Genomic DNA, 23648 nt, shown 5'->3' with positions numbered 1-23648 from the left:
TTTACTCGTGCCAGTTACTGGTTTCTTATTTTTTCATCAGCTTTTGCTTATTTTGCATTGCCATCGAAACATGCTAAAAAATATCTTATACTTGCACTTTTTTAAATTAAAATCTTCATTTGAATCTTACGAGAATCTTACATTACTCTTTCGAAAATCCAGAATGAATCAGTCTGTGGAATTTGATGTATTATTCAGTTATCCTTTACCAACATCGCATGAAGGCAAGCACAATATATTGAACTATATAACTGGGTAAACTTAAACTATGAGCCAGAGGAAAACGATCATTAAATTTAATAAATAGTTCAGTAGAATGTTAATATTTATTAGGCATATTTAAATACAAAAAAATATATATATATATATATATCAAAAAAAACTTAGGCATATTTAAATACAAAAGGATAGAGAAATTGTGTCAGAAATTTAAAAAAAAAAAAAAAAAAAAAAAAGAAAAAAAGAAAAATGAAACCGCTCAATGAGATTTTCTGGAAGCAAATTATAGCTGAAGAGTTTTAAATATGTCAAAACGAGTACAAATATTCAAATAACAGCCGACGACTTTAATTACGGTTAATTTGAATGTTATTATGGTATTTGATTTTTTCTTCTACTAACTCTACTTCCATTTACTAAATTAAGCTACACATTTATATATAAGGTGTACATGTGGAGCAAACACACAAATAAACAGTATAAATGGGAAATTTCACACATTTCATTTGCATCTAGTAAACAAGCAAAGTGAACAAAGAAGCAAACAACATTTAGTATCTAAAGTAATCTAAAGTAAAAGTAAATAATTATTTCCTCCATACTACTCAAACTATGCATGTACAGCTGGGCAACTGTTCAACAGTGGCACACGAAAGCGCTGTCATCACAGTGCGTACCGCTGATAAATGAGAGACGCTCGGTTCATTCCGTCCTTCCGTCTCACAGTTCCGCAAAGTGCAACACAATGCCTTCTCCCACATATCAAAAATGAATTCAGTGAATATTTTACTCTTTTTCGTTAGTCGGTGGGACATGCTTCAGAAAATCAAATTTCTTTTCAATTCAGATTTTTAATTCAGCATTTGTCGAAGGTAGCAGTGGTGGAGAGGAGAGGTGCAGAATATCATACTATCAATTCCTTTAACAAATTACTGAAATCCACTTCAATGGACGGATAATACTGTTTCAGGAATGAGAAGGTTTACTCAGTTTCACGTAACAATTCTACTTACATACACTTCCTTCACGTTAGGTATAGATTTCTGCTTTTTTCAACTATGGAAAGATAACGTAAATAATTTCAAACCAGTAAATGTTCATGTTTCGACAGAGGGAAGTAATCAATCTATGATGGTAGAGCATATACATGCTAAAATACATGCGTGGAAGTACACGTGCTCCACGTACAGACAAATTATCTGGAATCATTGTGAATGACGATAAATTATAAATTTATTATGTGTTGGAGGCAAAAGAGTGTGTTGGAAGTGAGGGGTTCGGACGATCAAGACAGAAGAGAGAGGAGGACTAGAATTGAGGTTTGGTGCGAAATGTGCCGTTGTACTTTTTTGAATTTTCAGTGTAAAGTTTTTCAAAAGTTTTAAGCGTTAACTTATGTCCCATCGGATCTATACTTACTATGAAGCAAATCACTGAGATTACTTATTTTTTATTATATTTAATGTATATGTGGTGGGAACCATTTCAGATTTGAAGGGAATTATTGATAGGAATTCGTCTGATTGAAGATTCAATTTTAGCAGTTACACATGTATCGGTTTTTTGGTCCATGAAATTAAGTGAATAGAGAGTTATCTCGAAAAATCGATCATATTGATTTTACCATTTCATTGTTTTCGTTCACTTATTTTCGGCGTAACATTTTCCTTCATTATGTGATCTAAAATATAGCAACGTATTATTCTTATGCAGTTTAAATGTTTATGTATTTGACAATATGATAATGCTTTTATGCGCTCATTTTTTGTTAGAGGTTTGTTGCAGGTGTAGAGTTTACAGTTTGCAGTTTTAAACCACTTTATTAGGAGTGGATCGAACGAATATTTGATGTAAGTGAAAGTGGTAGATATGAACAGAGATAAGAACTATGAATATTTTTAGGATTTCATGAAGTGAATTTCGAAAGTAGGAGTATAAGTGCACTTTTACACTTTGCAAAGTACAATGTGGAGGTGCATGGATATAACATAGTTAAATAACTGAAGACTTTGAAAATGATTAAAATATGGTTTGATAATTATGCTTTATAGGACGCTTCCTGAAAATAATTGTTTTGTTTGCAGTATGGAGAATGTACTTGTTAAGAGTAGCACTAGTGACATGATGGAGACGTTTCAACGGTCCGAGAGTTTGAAATCCGCTAATGAAATAAAAGCCAGTAGTAGTTACTATGAAAATGCTGCGAATGAACAGAAGGTATTGGCAAGATATTGATTTCTTTTGTCCCAAGACTAAGTTTATAGATGTAAAATACCAATATTATTAAATAGTTTTGATTTTTGCAAAGTAATTTTGAAATTAATTTCCCATAAGAAAAAGTTAAAGATTTTGATTATCGGATCTGTCATGAAATCTTGATAGAGTTTCTATTTGAGGATGACATGAAGTAGTGTGGATGTACAATATAAGTTTTATTTGCTTGTTTTATATGCTTTTTTGATATTGTTCAGCATGGATTTCAAAAAATTTTTGGAAAGTAATCAAGCGTGTTAAATCTGTTTAGAATATATTTAAATACAAGTGTATGTCTACAATCGAATATTTAAAGATTCCGGAAAATGGAAATATTATGAATCCTGTGGATCGAATGGGCAGTGTTGGAAGAAATAACAAGACATCATCCGTGACAGACGGTTCGTTCCAGTATTATTATTGAAATGCTGTGGTCATTAACTACTGATATACAATTGATCGAATTTACATCAGTAAATTGTGCATAATGCAAAATAAATCATTTAATTAATGATGCAGTTAACTGCTTTTTTAAGAGTTCAATAATTTATAGGTCATGTTGATGAAAAACTTCGTCGCGCAATAGATATCGTTGTGGGTTATAGCAGAGTAAGTAGTGAAACAAAGGAACGACTGAAGAATGCAGTTACAGATGTTCATTGCAAGACGATGTCTGAGCAAGTAATTTTTTTTGTTGACTTCTATTCATTTAGCTTGCAGTTCTGATTAGTGCAGTTGGCAGTGGTCCAGTATACCTCGATTTTATGTATATATTTAAATATGAATGGTTGTTTGATTGTCGTACACACATTATAACTTTTCAGGAGGCTTGTCAGTGTTACAAGCTCGCTGTTTCATATTTTCGAACCTATTACAATATGGTTGAAAAGTTGCTGAATAGAGCCAATTTAGTCAAACAACATAAACGAAACATGATTTTGGCAGCAGAAAAGAATGGAGTTGAAATAGAAGTGAAAAATGAAGGGACAGAGGTGTCTAACCAAACAAGCAGTGTGTCACTTTGCTTTTAGTTTCTAATTCTTTTTCGTCTATAGGTTGGCGGTTTATGAAACTTTGACATGGACATCGTAGGTCTTTCTGCTGTGCCGTTTGCTTAGCTACCGTAACATCTGAAAACGCTAAACAACCAATAAAAACTAATATGAACGAATTCAAACTATTTTTAAACTATTTGTAATCAAAAACTATTTTAGTTTATGATTTTCAGGATTATATAAAAACTCGAATTAATAAAATATTTTACAGATGATGAGAGTAATGAAATTGGGGGTAATCAGACGAAAGATCGAAAGAAAGTACGAGTTAGGAGAGCACGAAAGGATTTTACACGCGATATTTCGACGATTGATAAGAATCGTATCGACAAATGTATCTATGACTATTGTGGAACTTCTGTTAGACACTCAACGAAAGCGGATGCTATACGTAAAGCTGTAGGCATGTAAGTTTCATTTCTATTTCCAAAATTCGAATTTATGATTCATCAGAAACAGAAATGAATAGTTCTCAATTATACATCAATAGCTATTTTTAGGGTGTTACACGAGGGATACACAGGAGTTGATGCAGCGAGAGCTACCAATTTGACACCACGAACAGTTATGAAGCACGCCTGCGTTGTGCGTGCTGCTCTGAATTTACCTAAGGTTCGAAAATCCAAACAACAGAAGGCTTACAGAGATGGAACGAATGAAAATAAAAGGAAGAGTCTTATAGAAAAAGGTTAATTTATGAAGATATTATCGTAAAGAAGATCTGTTTTCTGGTTTTTTAAAATTTTTTGCACCATGTTACTTTTTTTCTGGGTTATTAATGATATAGAGTTAAAAAATATCATTTGTAAATGAAGACTTTATTTGTGGAATTTTTAGGCTTTTCTTTTTTCAGTAACTGATAGTGATCATGAAATAGCCAGAATGTTAATTAATAAGGAATTTGGTTGTGTTGAAGCTAAAGATGTTTTGGGACCTACCTTGGAACTGGAATCAAAGATTGATAAGGTTCGAAGTTTTTTCGGAACTGTTGACATTCTCATTTTAGTCCACGGTACCCTTTACTGTGTTATAAAATAATCATTGCTGGTGCTGTCATTTTATAAGGTGTCGTTTTCTACGCTTGTTTATGTTTTGAATGTTGCTAAATTCTTGATCATTTCTATTTTATAGTTGTTTGATGAATTAAGGTCTTATTTATTTCGGGATGGCTTTTTTGCACTAATATTCACTCATATTTACTGTCGTAGGTGGCGAAAAATAAGTTTGCTATAGCATATTAAGACGAAATATGATTTGTGACATTTTAGTAATAATAAGTGACGCTTTAACCATCTCTCTCTTTATTATATCGGTCTTACTGACTCCATTGAAACTAAGCTAATAAGTCTGGTATATCTGTTTTTATTGATTCATTTCACAGCTTTTTTGTTTAGCTGTTGCGAGAATTCAACTATAGTGGTGATACCAAGAAAATTCGTGAAGCAATTGTAAAAATTTTCACAGAACAAAACTCGTCAGGAATGTATAAAACGATAACAGAACTTCCTGTAACTATTATCAATTCATACATTCGCTTACTTAAGGGATTTTTATGGCTAGAAAATATGGTAATATTTTCTTACCAACTTTATGTTATATTCATAATGAAATGCCCATATTGAATGCATTCAGTTCCATTGAAAACAAGATATCGACTTTCAGAAATTTTTTCGGGTGTACATATTGTCTGAATGATAAATGGGTGTATTTAAACAAGTATATTTAGCCTCATCTCCTTTCAGTTTCTTGTTTTCAGCGAAATTGACATTAGCAATCTGTAAATAGCCAATATGCCATATATTCCATGAACTTTCTGTGCATTATCCAGGAGTCATTATCATGATGAAGTAGTATGAAATACTTATTGACATTCAATAAATGTGGGGTTGGAATATACGTTCTAATCTTTTCCCAGTAGTAAATTTATCAACTGATTTAATTGTAATACATTTTTCATTTGAAAATAGTTTGCACATTATTATTTCATATGATTGTTTTTAAGATGAAGAAGACTAAAGACACAGTGGTTGCTTTGCCCCGTCGTGGAAAAAGAAGGCTGTGCAGTGATGGGGAGCGCAATGATGTTAAGAGTACTAAGCTTATAAAGTCATCTGAATCAGATGGAGTTTTCTCTGCGAAGGTTAATAAATGTGTTTTCACTTCCGTGTTTTAAGATAACTCTCTTTAATAATAACTCAAATTCATATGAATTTGTTGATTGTCACACTTTCCATGTTGAATAAAAGATTTGCACTATATTTCGAGTCTGCTTGTTTACTCTTCAATTTGTATATAGCGTTTCAGAAAAAGCGTAAATCAGTTAGTGTTATGCCCCGGGGAGTGTTTATTGGGAAGATCGATGTACTGGCGCTTCATATGGAAAATGGAGTTGAAAACGAAGAACAACTTGTTAAAAGTGTAATTTCATATCTTATTAGTCACCAGTATCGTCGTTCGGAAACAGCACAAACGGTATGTTTACAGTACAGGCTGTAGGTTCACCAGTATCTTCGTACATAAATGACGTGGTAGTCATTTGGAGAAGATGAGCTAGAACATTTATTGTTTTGTAGAATATGCAAATTTGCTTAGAACATGTTCTTCTGGATGGACTCTCCGTTGCGGAAACACTGAAAATTCATGATGGACCAAATGAAGGCATATTAGAGGTATGGTCAAAACCTAATGATCAGATTTAACTGCGATATATATAATTATGGTATGAGGAGGTACGAACATAATATGATTTGTATCAGTAGCAGCTGTTTTAGATTATTATTATTAGGCAGTCATTGCAAGTGTTTTTTCTTTCCAAAACTAAAAAAGGACGATAGATTGCTCATTCTTTATTCTCTTGTAGATATATCACAAACGATGCCGTGATGCATTTACTGCTCTGACGGTCGACTTTCCCACATTTTCAGTTGCATTGAATTTGTTAAATGGTAGGGAATTCAATTTTTTTCTTTTTTTGCATGATCTGAATCGTATCGCTATGCCGCATCATTTAAATTTGGGAAACAGTATGTGTCAAGTTTATTGGCAATGATATTAAATTTTCAACCCCACTAGTTTCCTTCTAGATTGTAGAAATATCAAAGTTGCAATTTGTGAAGATCCTGAAATTACAAAGCTTGTGGAAATGGTTGTAGTTTCCATTCTAGAATTATTATAAATGAATTATGAAACTGTTCTGGACCACTGAACTACATTTCTAGAGATGACAGAATCATATTAAAGCATTCTTTTTTCTCTGATGGTTAATGGTTTGCTAATAATTAGTTTATTTCCAGAAGATGAAAAGAACAGGTCTCGAAAGAAACCATCGCGCATATCAAGTGTAAAAATGGAGGTAATAATAAGATTTCTATTTATAACTTTGTTTTTTAAATTCATTTCGAGTTTGAGCTCATGATGCTTTTGTATACCACATCCACATATATGTACTGTATTATTTTTATATTATATTACAAGCAATGTCAACTGTTATCACTTACATATTGATGGTAGTTGACAGTTTAATAAAAAAGTTGGATTTAATAATAAGCAAGTTTCAGTTAACCTTGTTCATACTGGGGAAGTAGAAATTAAATTTGATAGATGGTTATAAATTTCTTTGTAACGTTCTTTTAGGTGAGGCAATCAAGCTTTCAATATATACGAATCAATATGAACGGCTAATTTCTGTTTTAAAGCTGAATTGTATATCCTTAGTAAAGTATCTTTTGCATTCAAAAAAATCCCTTAGCTACGAACTCATTGCTATAAGTTTATTTAGAAATCAGTTGTTGCGGGTGATGTGACCAACATTGATACTTTAAAATTTGATACTGTCGAGAAGCTATTAATTTCAATTCCAGAAAAAGCGAAGACATTACTGCATAACTACATAATGTTAGTTCCTTCTTTAATCATTCACTTTTTACATTGCTTTCGCTATGTTTTATAATTTACAAAGTAATTTCAGGAAGCTTTTGGACATCAATTTTCCACTTGAAAAACGTTTGATTGGTGGTCTTTTGCAAATGATAGCTAAAAAGATGGCCTTAAAATACGTGTTAGGCGACAAGCTCCTGGAAGATTGTGTTACATATTTCCATGAGAAACACAACAACTTTGTTGCGTAAATTAATATTTTTGCTTTAGAATAATTGTACCTCTTCATTGTCAGGATTCGTTGTTATGTTCCATGTAAAAAATTTGATTTTGTCAGGTTTAGGATTACATAACACGTCGTATCAGCCTTTAATGTTTTTTTTGAAATTTTGATTCGTAACTCGCCTTTGTTGTTATTGTTTAAGCTTTTCTGTTTACTATTATGTATTATGCAAAGTATATGCTCTATCTACACGGAATTTTACCGTTTGAGCGATTATGGTGCACTGAAGAAATTGAAATTTCAAACGTGCAATACATGTAAATTATCTGAGGGCAACATATATCTATAACTTTGTGATCTCATGCTGTTGTTCAATTTTGCATCGTTCATTAATTCTATCATTACATTGACCATGACATTTTGAATGTGTTTCGTATTTTTTGTTTTGTCAGCAACATTTATATTTGTTTTCCTGTACTTATATTAGTTATGATAAAATAAATTCATAAATGTGATTTGTAATATGATATGACGATATTTTGATGCATTTAAAAGATGTGCTGTGCTGTGTTAGTTACTATCAATTAGAAATTCGAAATTGCATGGAAAATTTTCCGTTACGCTGAATGATGTTCAACATTTTGGACTGATAAAATGTTGAATTATCGTAAAATCCTGTCTAATTCATTTGAAATCAGTGATATGGTGGAATTAGCAAGGAAGACTGATCATAAGATTTCCGGAAACAGCACTGTAGTATGCAACTATTGTAGATTGTTTTGTGTACTGTTAAAAATTTCTTATAAGCATTCGTCTAAGTAGGTATTCATTCAAAGTGGAAACATTCGCAGTAGTCGGCTGAACCTTGAAAAAGTGAGTTTTAATGAATTACTTGTTGTGATAACTGTGTCTATAATGAAGATTTCTCCAGTATTTTCTAAGAAATTTTTTTTAAAAATCGCACCATAAAATCTGATAACATCAAATTTGTTTTTCAGTTCGATATATTAATCATTTTAAAATGAATTCTAAAGCTACATCAGGAAACTTTACGAAATCATTCAGCTATGAAGCAAAGGACTCAGGCTCAACCGCAGTACTTATATATTCTATTATTTCTCTTTAAATGTCGCTTTCTTTGTCTAAATTTCATATATGTAGCTATTTGGATAGTGATAACTTACTTATCAGTTGGGTATCTTATTAGAAACCCTTCAAAATCTAAATAATAAACATGAGTAGAAGTATCAATGTCTCAAATTATATATTTATTTATGATATTTTTCACTCTTCTGATGTTATGGTTTATAGAGACAGTCATCTGAAGAACTAAGTCCGATACCGGATAGTACGGAAGTGGATCAACCTAGCGGAAGTATTCCGGAGCAGATGGAATTTCTGGTTGGAGAAGATACCGAACAGGTTTTTTTTCCATATTATTCTCAAGTCTATTCTTATTCCTTTCATTTTTCTATTCTTTAGTCTTTTAATTAAATTTCGCAAAATTTATTTTTATCTTCTATTTTCAGTGCGCTGAATTTAATGTATATTGTATATTGCGGTTTTGTACATTGAACTAGTCAATTTCAAAATTATTTTTAGTTGTCTGATGTGACCGATCCGGATATATATTCAACAAGATCATCTGCAGCAAAATCTCGCGACGGTAGTAGTAGTCGCTTTTTCATCTGGTTTAGAGTAAGTTTTTTGGTGGAAATTATTACAACTGTCAAATCTGATGCAATCAACTACAATACAGAAATGATGTCAGTTTGGAAGTATTTTAAAGTGAAATGAAACTATTCGTTTATCAACTGAGTAAAATTAAATCATCTGAATCATGATTATGGTATATTTTATCAATAATAATAATGTATAATGAGATTTGCAACAATCATAATGTACACTTCAGCGTGTTTATCCGTTGATGAGAAATAAGAAAGTGCGTTATTTGACAATTATCAACACTATACTGCTTCTTATCAACTTCGTAATGCTTTTGTTTATGCTTGCACTTCTACTAAATCAAATCATCCTTGCTTTTCGGGTAATTTATTCGTAGCCAATACCTGTTTATCAGAATCTTTAATATTTCTTTGCTAGATAAGTCTTACTTTAATGCTTCTCGATCTAATAATTAGTAATGATAATACTGTTTTCACAATTAACAAAGAAGTAAGAGTAGATAAAACATTTTACATTGATTTAGTAATCAAAAATTATGAAAAAAAGTGGAAAGTAGATTTGTCATTTCATATGTTTAAAGATTTGCAGTAAATAGAAGTACAGTATCACGTCATCTACTAGAAAAATTTACACTAAAAATAGAAGATAATGTCTTCTTCATCATTTTTCTTTTTTAACAACAAACTAATAACATTATTCATTTTATTTCATTTTGAATACAATTACAATGTACAATGTTTTCTTTTTCTTTTTCTAATGTAATTTTTATTACAACAAAATCCCAACTCTTTTTTTTTTTTTTAACATGGTTATACATAAATATTACTATAAAGTCAGTCATACAAGTAAATATGCTTTAGATTTCAAGCATTATGTATGATCAGCCATCACCATGTATTTTTACGTACGAGCCGTGGTCAACGTGTTCTGCAAGTTGTTGGGATGGTTCATCAAATTATCCTCAAATGCAACGTTATGTGAATAAAAATTCGATCGTACAAGCACGTGGAGGTGAGAAGCCAGACTGTCCTGATGATTTGCATAGTCGAGTGGATGTTGCACCTTGCAACACTTTCAGGTCATCAATTTATTTCAAATTGATCAGACTCTGTTTTGTGTTTTCCTGAAATCAACAAACTGAAAGAAAGAGAGAGAGAGAGAGAGAGAGAGCAATACTTGCAGATGTCCCACAAATCTATCACAATATCCATTCACTCAATGTTACTACAAGGATTCATTGAAAGAATCCTCTGGTGGATGTTATCGTATTCGTAATATACCATTGGATGATCGCTTAATTTTTATGGATGCTAATTTAACGCAGAATTGTTCGAAAGCAGAATGTGATCGCATTGAAACTTCCTTATTTTAATTCATCAAGCAAATTGTATTTTGTTGATTGATGGCTAATAATGCTTAGTCAGCAAAATAGAAAGACTATAATATATCCCTCATTTCATTGGTAAATTTCTCAATAAATCAATTGTAGTAAAGAGCAGAGAAGAGTTATTTGAAATTAACAAAAATTTGTTAAACAATTTTATTATCAATCCAAGTTGAAATTTAGCAGAATAGTTTATATAGAAGAAGGAAAAATGGATGGAAAAAAAAAGAAAGAAATTGAAGCAGAAATTTCATTTTTATAGCTAATTCCCTTTCAACATACATATTGGAATGCTTTCGATATACATAAAATTGTTATCTGAATTTTTTTTTTTTCCCCATAATTCTCAGTAGATGCTTGAAAATTTTACACAATTTCCGAAGTTTTTAGGATAAGGATGATGCTTAATGAAAAATAGATTATCAGAGTAAATTTACATTAGTTAGGAATGATTTCATTGCTTTCAACATACGATTTCATTGCTTTCAAGCATTCCAAAGCATGCATGTCGCCCTGCATATATGTTATGCATGCAGCATGCATAATTTGCTATATAAATGCTTACAAAATGAAAACAACAATCAGTTGTACTCTACCTCAATCTCCTGTTCAATTGACTCATATTGAGGAAGTACTTTTGATTTATGTTTTGGATTTAATATATAGAACTTGTTCCTCTGGAAAATGACTATAGTTTTCACTCAAATATATTCGTTTTAACAGTATATTGATTTCACTAATTTTTTGCTTTTAAATAATCTTTTAAATAATCAAATTAATATGTCTAAGTTGTCCGATTTAGAGTGAGATAAAATGGTATCAGTACCTTCCAGTTCACCTTCACATACAGGAGCTACAGGTTCGGATCAACCCGCTGAATCACTTCCCAAAGCAAAAATTGATTCACCCACGGAGGTAACTTTTAATTTCTCCCTTCAACATATTATTTAATTAAATGAAATATTGCTAACTTTTATACAGTACTATCTGTTAGATATAATGCAAGAAGAATTAATCCCGAGATATTCGGTTGATTATTGATTAGTATGCTGATTATTTCTCAGATGATTGAGATAAATTATAGTAGTGAGTGCACAGAAATTTAGGATTCTGGAACTAAAGCAAATTTAGGAAGAATTACCGCAAAATGAGAAAAGCCCGATACCATCAACTACCGATGTTGAACAGTTAAGTGAACAAGCACCAGGCATGTTCAAAGTATCTGCTGGAGAAGCTACGGAAGAGGTATGTGAGAATTTTATCAAATCCAGAATTCAAAGAAGGATTATTACGTTTAGAAGAAGTCAGTAAACATTAAATTTTCCTGTTTTTTTTTTTTTTTTTTTTGTTATAGCTCTCAGATATCAGCGAATTCGATGGAACGATAAGCAAATCAATCAAATCCACTCGTCTTGCAACCATAATTTATGTTTGTTATTTTAACAATTCATCAAGATTCAGTAAAATTTAGACTTTTCAGAACATATCCTCAGTATATCATTTGTACTATAAATAATATTTGCAGCAAATCTCACCATTCATTCGCAATAAGAAAGTTCGTTTAATGCTAATTGTTAATTTCATCTTAGCAGTTATTAACATGCTTTTATTACTTGTACTTATCACGCTTATAATCTGGAGCATCATTCTAAGCGCTCACGTAAGTGTGCTTATTTGTATATCAAAACACTTATGTAAATAACACATGCATTTGTTTATAACTTTGTTTGCAATTTTTTGATAATTTTGTTTGATAACTATTTTTTTTCTTAAATACCTTTGTTAAGACATATCTTTTTTTCTTTTTAAAAAAAAAGAAATATTTTATCATCTGTGCAGTTCTATTGCAGAAATGCCTTATATATTATTGACTTTTGAGGTTAAACTCTCTACTCCAAAGAAACTAACTCTTTCCAAGATTGTATTGCATATTTTATGCTTCGTAAAAAATTGAAAGAGCAGTCATTAATTGGAGAATTTTGTTATCAGTTTTCATTATTCTTAGCTTCAATATCATGTAAAATTGGGTATGAAATATGCACTTCCTTTTGGAGCTGTATTTAATTAAAAATTGGTGACTTGCTTGAATTTTCATTAAATTTAATTTTAAGAAAAATATTATAGATAAGGAGTGCAACGGGAATAATGAAATTTCCATGTTTTTTTACTTATCTTGAATGGTCTGATTGCTCATCTACATGTCGAGTTTCCGGACAGGATTATCCACAACGTTTTCGTAAAGTGAACAAAAGTTCCATTATACAAGCTCGAAATGGTGGAAAACCAGAATGTCCCTCGAATTTGGTTGATCAAGTTGATAGTGCCCCATGCAATACTTACCTGTTAGTAAAGATATCGTTGAATAATGGTTGAAGAATGAGTAATTAGTACTATTAAACTTTATTTATTTTACTCATGGGTGTGCAAATAGCACTGATCGAATCAACAATATTTTGATTTTACCAATTTTCTCTAACGTTTGATGCACATCATTAAGCATCAGTACTTATTTTCATGCTCTATCCTTGAAATACAAAATGATTAAATTAATCTTCAACTAATTAGATTATCGAGAAATGCGAAAGGGAAGTGTTTTCAGATGTCCAACAAATCTATCGTCTTATGGGTTCAGCGAACACTGTCATTACAATGATGCAAATCTACGAGCTATAGGTGGATGCTTTAAGATTCGAGATGTACCATTAGACGATCGACTTATTCTTATCGATACAAACTTAACTGAAAAGTGTGATTGTTCAAGTGCTGTTCACCTTTAAATTCATATTAAAAATGTCAATTTCTTCTCCATTTGTGATCGATATGAATCGTTAACTTTCTTTGTTCAACAACAAATTTCTCCAGTGGAATCATTTCTCCTTTCATCTACAAAGACTCTTCACCTGTCGGAATGTTCTATTCAGTGCACTAATGTTAACTTAGCGCTTTAAATGTTCGAATTATACTTCCTAATCTTGATATTTCCGCACTTATTACATTCTACAAGTGACATTTTAGCATTATGAACATATTGATGATACGTATCAATTTGTCAAGCATTCAAGAATCACAATATTCCATATGATACTGCAGTAATCAATGTTAATAGATCAAAGTGCACTTTTCAACAAATCTAAAATTCAAAAAATCCCAACACCCATCATTTGATTTGGCCCGGAAAATCCAAATAAGTAAAGCATCTCAGTTTATCTCTACTGCTTTGCCAGCATCCACCAATCTTCCTAAAATCGTCTCTCTTCCAGCTGACATCACCTCCGTTCATTTTGCTGCTGTTACTGTACTCTCAATATCCTTTCTCAGACAGTACCTTTGATGAATTTGTTCATCTACTAGCGTTACTGTAACACATACTGCTGTCACATTGCCATTGTCCTACTAAATATCGTCTATGTTATGCAAATTTCATACTCTAATTTAAGAAAAAAGAAGGAACTTATTTCCGGAAATAAATGCTATTCCGGCTAGGCAATCAGTAACCGAATTGTCAGCCAACAGTAACGTAAGCTTCTACCGTTCTAGACAAAACGATCCAAACAATCTCAGCAGCTCTCTCCCTCTCTCTCTCTCTCTCTCTCTCTCTCCCTGATAAGCACAACGTAGCACTTTTGCTTTCATCCATACCTTTGGCCACATGTTATCCTAATTTGCATATCGGTCCATACATGAACGAGCGAGTCTTTTTTGAAATTTAAGCGCCAATATTTTTGTTTGGATGTTTATTTAATTTGATTTGTTACACTTGACAAGGGTGAATTGTTAAAGCTTACTCCATTTATTTCTATTACTTTTTCTTGCTAATATTCGATCACTTTCTTTTTCATTAATTTGGATTGGTTGATCGTTGAAGGAAGAAAAGATTTGAGAATTCGTCAAAATCGATGGTGGTGGGATTTTTTGAATCATTACCATCTTTCGTTAAGTAAGTTATTTCTAACCTTTTTAGTGCTTCACATGTTTTATCATTTCCAACTAATTCTTCAGTAAATAACTGGCTTTCAGTCTTCTGTTAAGCAATTTTCAATTGGTTTTTATCTTAAATTTCAGACAACGAATTTTTTTTTTTTTTTTTTTTTTTTCATTTCTTGAATGATTTTTTGTTTTTTAATTAAGCACAAACACATTTTTAATTGCAAATTTGCAAATGCGCGAAACATAGATTAATAGTTTCTTATGGAACCGAATATACTAATTATGTCGTCTTCAACAAAAATTTGGATTTGAGAAACTAAAATCTATCAAATTACAAACGATCATATGGTTGATGTTATTTCAGGACGTTGCCAGAAACGAAACAGTTGGATTACGTTTTGAAGTATGTTGCATATTAAACAGCTAGTCTTCAATTTTGTATAGCTGAAGTATAGTTACACTTTCTACGTAAAGTCATGACATCAGTACTGTGGTGAGTTGGAACTACGCCATTAGGTAGTTTTTGCATTTCTTCAAGTTTCAGTCAGTTGAAATGGATGGAAACAAATTTCGAAGATAAAGAAAGTCATCATCGTCTACGAAAAGCTGCCATGGAGACCGTATTGCGGTATTCTGTGGAAAGTAGTCCGTTTTATAACGATGAACGATTGTTACACGTTTTCTGTATTGTTGTAAGTAAATTTTTAGTCTTGAAAAGCAATAATTGTTAAATTTTGAAACTTATAATACGCTTTAATGATTTTCCGCACTGCAATTAGTTTACTATTTAGCTTCAAAAAATGATCTGTCACTTGGAAGATAAGGTTGTTGAGTAAAGTAATCAACAGCAATTTAATTAATATACAAAAGCTTTTTGCTGTTGTCTCTTTGATACTACGTTATTATCAAATTATATCTCCCAAATTAAATGTTTGCAGTTATTTGCTAAAATGCGATTTCATTTTTGCTAAGGATTTTCTTCAAATAATCAAATAATATGTCTTTTATAAGATTTAATTTAGGGGAAATTAAGTCGTACAATGGGGATGAAGTTAGTGATGGAAGAGTTACACAATCGAAAACAGTTTCATGAACTGGCAGAGTTTTACGTCAAATGGGGCGAGGTAAAGAATTGGCTTTTTGCAGCAGTGCTAAACAGGATCTTACTTAATTAAAGCTTGCAATTGACATTCATTTCAGATTTTTGCAGAAGAAAAGAACAGGGAACGTTTTAACGAAGTATGGAATGAAGCCATAAAAGCAAATGCTAAACCTATTTCAAGAGTTGATGAAGCTTTTAGGTAAAAACATTATTTTATAACTTAAGATTTGTTATGCAGTATTTTATAAAAAATGAATAGTATATTGTAATTTATTGTGCGTCTAACAAGGTAATCGTTAGTTGTCATAATTTTCCTATCTTATTTAATTTTTCCACTCATGAAATTGTAATTATTACTTATTTATTTTATTTTTCTGTAAGTTATTTTTCTGAAAGATTTGATTGGAATGTTTATTTTTAAGGCTTCATGGACATCTACAATGTCTCAGTTATGTGACTGTACTAAAATTTCAGGGCTATGCTCTATCAGTATTTTGAAATGGATGATGAAATGACTGTAAATCTCTTCAGAAAACCTGGTATTTTTTAACAGTTAGCTGAGTGAAATTATTTGCTGTTTTTGTTTCCTAATGAAGTTGATTTTAATGATGCATTTTTTAGATCTGTCGAAAGATTTGAGAACTTTGGGGACTATTGAGACAGCATTGTAAGTTTTTTGTCTTTTTGGTATATGAATGCAAAAAAAAAAATTAGTTTATATTCTGAATTATAGCATGGAACAAAAAGCACCTGAAAGTAGTCAGCGTTCAACAAAATTAACCCATGATTCCGCAGTAAAAACCCATTTAAAAATAGCAGATGAGCAACAATCAATTGAAGAAATGTTCGCAGAAGCAGGGAATTATGCTATTCATCCAGATATACTGCAGAGGTTAATAATTTGGAGGAACAATTTTTGTAGTATCCATTATTTTTATTTTGAAATAGTAAAGAAACTTTAATACACAAAAATAATTTAATCTTCATTACTATAAGCAGTAAGGTCATAAACTGTTTTGATATGTTTAAAAGATTTTGACTGTCGATTTATTAATACTTGTCGTCATCATTAGGCGCTCTAGCAGAATGTCAATTTCAAAATTATCGGCCATAAGCGAGGAACGAAGCGGTTGTGCCAGTGGTTCCTTGATGAATCCATCCCACAATGTAGAACTCACGAAGTCAGCACAACCTTCAGCCGGTGATAACCCATTTCTGTTAACGTGTACTGTTGCTGCTGAAAATGACAATGACATAGATACAGACGTTCTTGTCGACAAACCATCTGGTAAGTGTTTTCAATCAGAAATTCAGCAATTTTGTGTTTCTTGGTGTTTTAAGAAAATGCTTACAGAATGTCCACAATCCTCGCACCTCACGCTCCATGGCACTTCGTTTACCGAGAAATTTTTGAGTAAGGCGATGCGCGATTTCTCAAGCACAGTGCCAGTTCCACCTCCGCGTTCAGGTACGATGCTGTTTATTGAATGAACGGTAAATAATAAGATCTGATAAATATTGAGGAGTTTTATACTGTAATACCAATTTTAAAGTAAGCTCGGTGTACAGAAATTTATCGATTTAACTTCATTGTAGTACATCACGAAACAGATGAAACGACCGTATTACAAGAAGCAACTCTCAACGAAAGTGAACAGACTCATCTTCCTCCTGCTTCAAAGAAAACAAAGTTTGAAGTAATTTCTAAAGTATTTTTCGAAGCATTCAATTTCTTTCCAAAGGGCACAAAAACTGACTTTTTTAATTGTTTCTGTATATAGGTTTATGTGGAAGAGGCCCAACCAATAAAGCAAACTGCACCATTTGCTGTTTACAGTGATGAGAATGTCATACCATCTTCCGATGTTTTGAAAAAAAGGTTTATATTTTGTCATCATTTTCATGGAATATATGAATTGATTTTTTTTTTTTTGTACAATGTAATCTTTAGATTAAGTATGGAGCGGGATTTGGACTGTCAAAAGAATGCGGACATTCACGATGACGACATCTATAGATCTCAGTCAGCATTCAGGAAGGTAAAACATTTAATAGTTTTAATGAAAAGAAATATAAATTTTTGCATATAGCTTAGCACAAAATTACGTTAATTTGTTTATGCTTTCTATTTCGGCAATATAAGAACTTCAGCAAGATCTGCTGTTACTGCTTAAATCTCATAGTAATGACATGCTTTAATTTTTTCAACGGGAATCGGAAGGATCAAATCCAATTTTCTTACGGACTTCAAAACACTAAAAAATTTCAAATACGGCTTTGCAGCCTGCGATAACTACTCATTTTCGTCGTTCATCTTTTTTTGGAAAAGCTAAAACTACGTCACTTGAACATGATGACGAAACATCAATAGAGCAAAAACGGAAGTATGAAGGTTAGTTATGACATTTCAGTTTCCATCTTAATGGCACCTACACTAGAGCTTTTTGAAGTGCCAAAAGAAATATCACATAGCTTTATTTTTAACTGAATTACGCGCGTATTTTTAGGATGATTGTAAATTCTTTATTCTTTGATATTCCAGGAATTAAACCTTCTCTTCCTGATCGTAATGACGAGGAAACACTGGCAGGTTTGAATAAAATGGCTAAAACAGGAGCAGTAACATCTACACCAGCAAGTAATTTTGCCCCTCCGATCGAAGATCCGATTGAAGGTTAGCTGATATTATTCAATTAGCATGGAATCTTTGTAATAGTCGTTGAATTAGTTTAATTCTATGTCCATTTAGAATCGTTTCGTCCACTTCCTTCGAACGAAGCTGATCCTTTTTTCCAAAAACCGGCTTTTGATGAAGCTATCACTGCAAACACTGCTTTTGGGAGACGAATGAGCATGTCCGAAGTTTGTTCTTGACTTAATCTTTTATTTTTTTACGGAAGCAATTGTAGTAAAATGGATTCAACGCTAAAAAAGGAGAAATTTTTTACTTTATATCTGTCAGTTTTATCGACAACTCATTTACAGCAACGTCGAGATAATTTGATAAAGTTGTCGCAAAAAATTGGTGTTGAAAATATTGTTGGATGTAAGAAAGTGGGACTGGGTGTTAACAGTAATATTAATGAGGAATTACGTCGACTCTCTATTGCTGCAAATGATGAGGATTCAAATGAAATTCTTCATGAAGGCTTGAAGTTAGTGTGGCATCTTCATGTGTCTTTTTGTAACGTTACGTGAATATGACAAATTTGTTCATCGCGATATTGTATAGGAAACAAATTCATTACAGATTGCACGCTGACTCCGAAGTAAATCCTTGGGATGAAAAATTACGAGACAAAATTATGACTAACCAATGTTTCTGCCCAGCGAATGTTCACGAATTCCCGGTAATTCACACTCCTTATGGAGGGATTCATACTGCTTAAACAGTATCTTTAATCTCTAATTATTTGCTGTATGAATCATTGTTTTTAAAATATTTAACTTTCAAAATTTTTGGGTGAAATAAAGGGCAGTTTATCTTTTTTACAGGAAAGATGCAATCGCCTCAGTCCTGGTACTGCTATGGTTTTAGGAGGTGAACGTTTTGATATTGAGTGTTTGATCGGTGAAGGCGGTTTCGCTAAAGTTTATAAGAGTAAATCGGAAGACGGCAACTTTTATGCAATAAAGGTATTTTTTCCTCACATTTGATTGGTTCCATGGAGGAATAATGGTTTTGGCTTAAATGGCTTGAGACTATTAAATTGAAATTAATAAAGAATATAGCGAGATATTCATCTGAATATCTTTAGTTCCATTCACTATGCTGATTTGCAGTTTGAAATGCCACCATGTAAATGGGAAATTTATGCTTGCGAAACACTGCGTATTCGAATTCCGAAGGCGATGCTTGGTGGCGTAATGAATATCCGCGATGCGTACTTATTTTCGAATGCAAGCGCTATTGTTTATGAATATCACAAGCATGGGAACCTTCTTGTGAGTTTTTTTCTTTCCATAAATACATAACCAGTACTTTTTAAAATCGTTTTTTAATTTGTGCTTTACAAAGCTTGGATATCTTTTTTTGACATGTTTTGAGATAAGTTCCCGGAAACTAATTTATTTTATTCCCATAATTCGTGTTAACCTTTCAGGACATGATGAATAAGTTACAAGCCAAGAATATGTCATGCTCAGGTCTTTTAACAGTCTATCTTGCCTGGCAGATCAGTCGAATTCTGGAGGCAGTTCATAACGCTCAAATAATACACGGAGATGTTAAACCGGATAACTTCATGATCCTCCATCGGTTAGTTACGGTTTCCCAACGAAGACGTCAATTTCCATCATACTTTATGTATCTATGTGATTTTTTTAGCTTAAACGAAGATGCTGCACTGGAACAAATCCTCGAAAAAAAATCTTTCACATTAAAATTGATTGACTGGGGACGTGCCATCGACATGAACTCCCTGAAAGGATGCACATTCCGAGGAAAAGCTGGCACAGTCGCTTTCGATTGTTCTGAGATGCAGGTAAGGTTTTTTACTTTTGGTACGCATTTTTTTTTTTTTGAAATTTTATGCCAGCGTGATTGTGACACTTAATAAGCAATATGGTTATCTCAAATTGCTCATAAATAAAAATATAAGAATTTGAGGATGGTCGACCATGGACATACCAAACAGATTTCTATGGTTTTGTTTCAACGCTTCATGTTATAATATATGGAAAGTATATGAAGACGTACCGGAATACTGCAGGACGGTACAGCGCAACATCTGTGATGAAAAGGTTTTTTAGTTACCTGTTCCGAAGTCCGATCTCGAAGTTAAAAATTCCCTTACCTTTTAATATAAAGTGCGAAATGTGTCGAGCAACGTTACAAGTATAGCGAAAGTAATGATAGTAATAATAATCACTGTCTGTCTGCTTGGAGTTTGCATATAATTCTGATACATTTTTGGTTTCATCTGTATCATCTCTAGAGAAGATTACGGTCACGACCAGTTTATTTTTATAACGGGACTTTAATCTTCCACACACCAGATGGTCACTCATTTCACTACTTTGTCATTTATAAGGAATTCTTTTAATTAAAAGCATGTTTAAAATAATTTAATCATCAGCAGTAAAAAACTAAGTAGGCATAATGCTGACGTGGTCATTACTTTTTTGCAGACGTTGGCCCCAGCGAGAGTTACTAGAAGATATATTCGACATGTGTTTGAACATACTAGATTGTGAATCGGTCCCCAAATGGTCAACAATAATTGATGGTCTTGAAAACAATATTAGGTACATCATAAACAGCATTCCTTAATTTCAGTTCGTTAAGCTTGAAATGTAATGTAAAATCATGTGCTGATAAGGGTTCCATTACAGGTACTGGATAACGGAGGACCGAAAGTTATGGAAGCAGGCAGCTCGAGAACTAAACGCCGGCATCACACCGTGAAACTGCTCTGAAAATTGCTAAAAACTCTTCCCAAAAAAAAAGTTTCGAGAAATAAGAAATAAGACAGCCGTTTTAAGCACACACCCTGGTATATGTAATGAAATTTGAAAGGCCCTTTATATTTAACAGTCTTCAAATAATGCACATTGATACGACATTACTAACGCTGAGGGAACATAAATTGTAGTTTCGGCTTGATTTCCACACTTTTTCCTCCATTTTTCTTGATTACATACCAGATATAATGTTAGAAATGTTTCCTGCCAAAGAATCTCTAAGTACTTAATTAGGACTGCAGGTAAAAAATATTCAAGTGAATGTCACCCATAAGTTCTCTGACCAGCTACAGTTATTCAGTAAGATTAAGATATTATGGCTATCAGTGAACTATCTCCATTTCACCTTGTATAATGTGATTTCTTCGTTCCATTACGTTCTTGAAAAAGAAAATAATTCTGCTCAGTTGATACTAAAAGCTTTCATAATATATTTCTTGATCGGTTAATTCAGTCAGTGACCAACATTTTCTCGGTTTCAAGCTTCATAGATATTTTGCATTTCATGTTATTCTAAATAATGGTAGTGTACAAAAATCCAAGAATGATTTACATGACACAAATGTAGAAGTCGAATGCAGAATTAGCTCTATGCAAGCTTCCAATTAATCTCGATGTAGATATAAATTTAGTCCAACATTTCAATTTCAAATCATGCATTGATAAGTTCGATGGCAAATTGGAAACTCTACAGTTGGTTAATCGTGAAAAGAACTGCAACTAATAACCAATGGTTCAATAAAAGGTAGTGAAATCATTCCTGGGCTTCTGGTAGACTGAAGATTCCTGTAAGAGTAAGTCAAACGACACTCTTCTCTTGAAAATGATACTTTCACTGTTCAGAAGAAAGCAGAAGAGAAGACAGGTAAAGAGAGAGGCATCTCACCAATGGTTCATAGCATTCCTCCTAACATTCACGACAAAACGTCCGCTACAACCTAGAAATGTTTACCGTGGTCAATAAGCAAGAAGTCACTTACTGACCATCGCAAGTCTTGAAGAAGTCACTTACTGACCATCGCAAGTCTTGAAGAAACCACTTACTGACCACCGTAACTGTTCCAGGCGTCTCACCTCCCACCTTTTCACGCTACCTATTACACGTTTCTGCCTATCGTAACACTCTGGCGAAATGCCAAGATATCGTTATCTTATTGCAGCTCTAAACCTTATATAGTCTACGATTTCTCGACGTACGTGTATGTTTGTGGTTTGTGTCTGCCTTGTATGTGTCTGTAGTTGTCGTATATGCCATGTATGTGTGTGTATGTAGCTGTATACATGCACACATACATGGAATATACGACTCACCTATGAGTGCAGTATATGTTCATGTATGTAAATACGGTATATGACTGTGGTGTATTTGGTGTACGTGTATATATGTACATGCAAGGTATGTGTATGTGTGCAAAGAATAGGACAGTTGCGTGTTGTAGGGTCGTAGAGCACATCAAACTTTCCACTTATGTGTGTGTATGTATACGTGTGTGTACATACACGTAGTGTGGGAAGTGCACCAGTATAGGATCGCTGTGCAGACCATCTTTATAGATACAGAAAGAAAGTGGAAAAGCAAGGATAGGTATCGGATAGTAGATGGCCAGTGTTGGGGTGGTTAAGAGGAAGGGTTGCGTCATCTGCGGTTAAGTACATTTTGTGAAATCACGTGCTTATTCATTCTAATCCCATCATTTCCATTCATATCACACATTTCATGCTTCCTTCCTGATGTTGGCCATCCATTGTTATAGGATTACCACTCATTTGAAATTAAGTGAAGACATGAAGGTTGCTAACTTGTAAGTATTACTTGGGATAGTTGCAGAACGGGACGTAATATACGTTTCTTGGCTCTACTGAGTAATGTTGTGTGTATTATATGAAGAACGGATACGGATGATGGGAAAGGACAGCTGAAAGAGGGAAAGGTTAGGAGGAGGAGGAGAAAGCGAAAATTAGAACAAGGAATGAAGAAGGATAGAGAGGAGGAATAGAGGAAAGGTTAGAAGGTGTGAGGTAACTGATTGTTTTTGTGGAAATTTTTGCTATTTGTTGTCGTACTCGCACGCTTAACTTCTGCTTGCGAAATTCTTATTACTGCTATTGTGGTTCATTTTATATGTAATTGGATTGAGCAGGATGATTTAAGGTTGACATTGTTTGGTCGAGTGATCGCTATGTGGCTTAATGTGGCAAACAGTCAGTGATTTGTACTATTCTATGGAGCAAGAAATCCTTTTTCTTTTCGTATTTTCTTTGTTTTTCCGCTTACATTACTTACGTTTCCGTTTATTTTTGTGATCAGTTTTTTAAAGTAAATTATTGGAGTAGTGTTTTCTTATTATCTGTTTCTTTTTGTTTCTTGATTCGTTACATGAACCGTTAGAATAATTTGTATTTAATGAATACACTAAGACAAACATTGAAGACACTGATTTACGTTTATATATAATACGT

General features: G+C 32.8%; 4 protein-coding genes across 5 annotated transcripts; all 4 read left to right on the top strand.

Annotated features, from left to right (window-relative positions):
• Window positions 1-2304: 2304 nt before the first annotated feature.
• Window positions 2305-7654, top strand: Bm12994 (Uncharacterized protein; the record flags this gene model as incomplete). Its single annotated transcript, XM_043077643.1, has 15 exons — window positions 2305-2436; window positions 2789-2873; window positions 3026-3153; window positions 3297-3483; window positions 3739-3934; window positions 4028-4215; window positions 4381-4493; window positions 4922-5095; window positions 5530-5667; window positions 5832-5999; window positions 6101-6196; window positions 6388-6472; window positions 6821-6879; window positions 7306-7421; window positions 7495-7654. 15 exons carry the CDS (start codon window positions 2305-2307, stop codon window positions 7652-7654), a joined length of 2025 nt encoding a protein of 674 aa, XP_042933577.1.
• Window positions 7655-8647: 993 nt separating this feature from the next.
• Window positions 8648-10684, top strand: Bm12993 (Uncharacterized protein; the record flags this gene model as incomplete). Its single annotated transcript, XM_043077642.1, has 6 exons — window positions 8648-8722; window positions 8938-9048; window positions 9229-9324; window positions 9539-9673; window positions 10173-10390; window positions 10495-10684. 6 exons carry the CDS (start codon window positions 8648-8650, stop codon window positions 10682-10684), a joined length of 825 nt encoding a protein of 274 aa, XP_042933576.1.
• Window positions 10685-11509: 825 nt separating this feature from the next.
• Bm12992 (Uncharacterized protein) lies at window positions 11510-13473 on the top strand (the record flags this gene model as incomplete). Its single annotated transcript, XM_001900868.1, has 6 exons — window positions 11510-11611; window positions 11828-11941; window positions 12051-12125; window positions 12222-12356; window positions 12821-13038; window positions 13296-13473. 6 exons carry the CDS (start codon window positions 11510-11512, stop codon window positions 13471-13473), a joined length of 822 nt encoding a protein of 273 aa, XP_001900903.1.
• Window positions 13474-14592: 1119 nt separating this feature from the next.
• Bm5253 (Protein kinase domain containing protein) lies at window positions 14593-21132 on the top strand (the record flags this gene model as incomplete). Of its 2 annotated transcripts, XM_001900866.2 has the most annotated exons (25): window positions 14593-14633; window positions 14988-15026; window positions 15168-15315; window positions 15646-15747; window positions 15824-15924; window positions 16200-16264; window positions 16347-16392; window positions 16459-16617; window positions 16799-17013; window positions 17080-17193; window positions 17322-17422; window positions 17507-17604; window positions 17677-17764; window positions 18009-18117; window positions 18268-18399; window positions 18475-18587; window positions 18711-18880; window positions 18976-19075; window positions 19221-19361; window positions 19509-19670; window positions 19829-19983; window positions 20053-20209; window positions 20335-20468; window positions 20856-20972; window positions 21060-21132. In XM_001900866.2, 25 exons carry the CDS (start codon window positions 14593-14595, stop codon window positions 21130-21132), a joined length of 2880 nt encoding a protein of 959 aa, XP_001900901.2. The 2 variants fall into 2 exon arrangements, with proteins under 2 accessions (XP_001900901.2, XP_042933575.1); XM_043077641.1 differs by lacking the exons at window positions 14593-14633; window positions 14988-15026; window positions 15168-15315; ... (2 more) ...; window positions 16200-16264; window positions 16347-16392 and having other exon boundaries at window positions 16460-16617.
• Between the last annotated feature and the right edge of the window lie 2516 nt (window positions 21133-23648).

This window comes from Brugia malayi (genome assembly GCF_000002995.4).
Source record: "Brugia malayi strain FR3 genome assembly, contig: Bm_v4_Chr1_scaffold_001, whole genome shotgun sequence".
Lineage (NCBI taxonomy): Eukaryota > Metazoa > Nematoda > Chromadorea > Rhabditida > Onchocercidae > Brugia > Brugia malayi.
The sequence above is the reverse complement of the archived record's forward strand: the minus strand, read 5'-3'. Positions and strand labels throughout refer to the sequence as shown.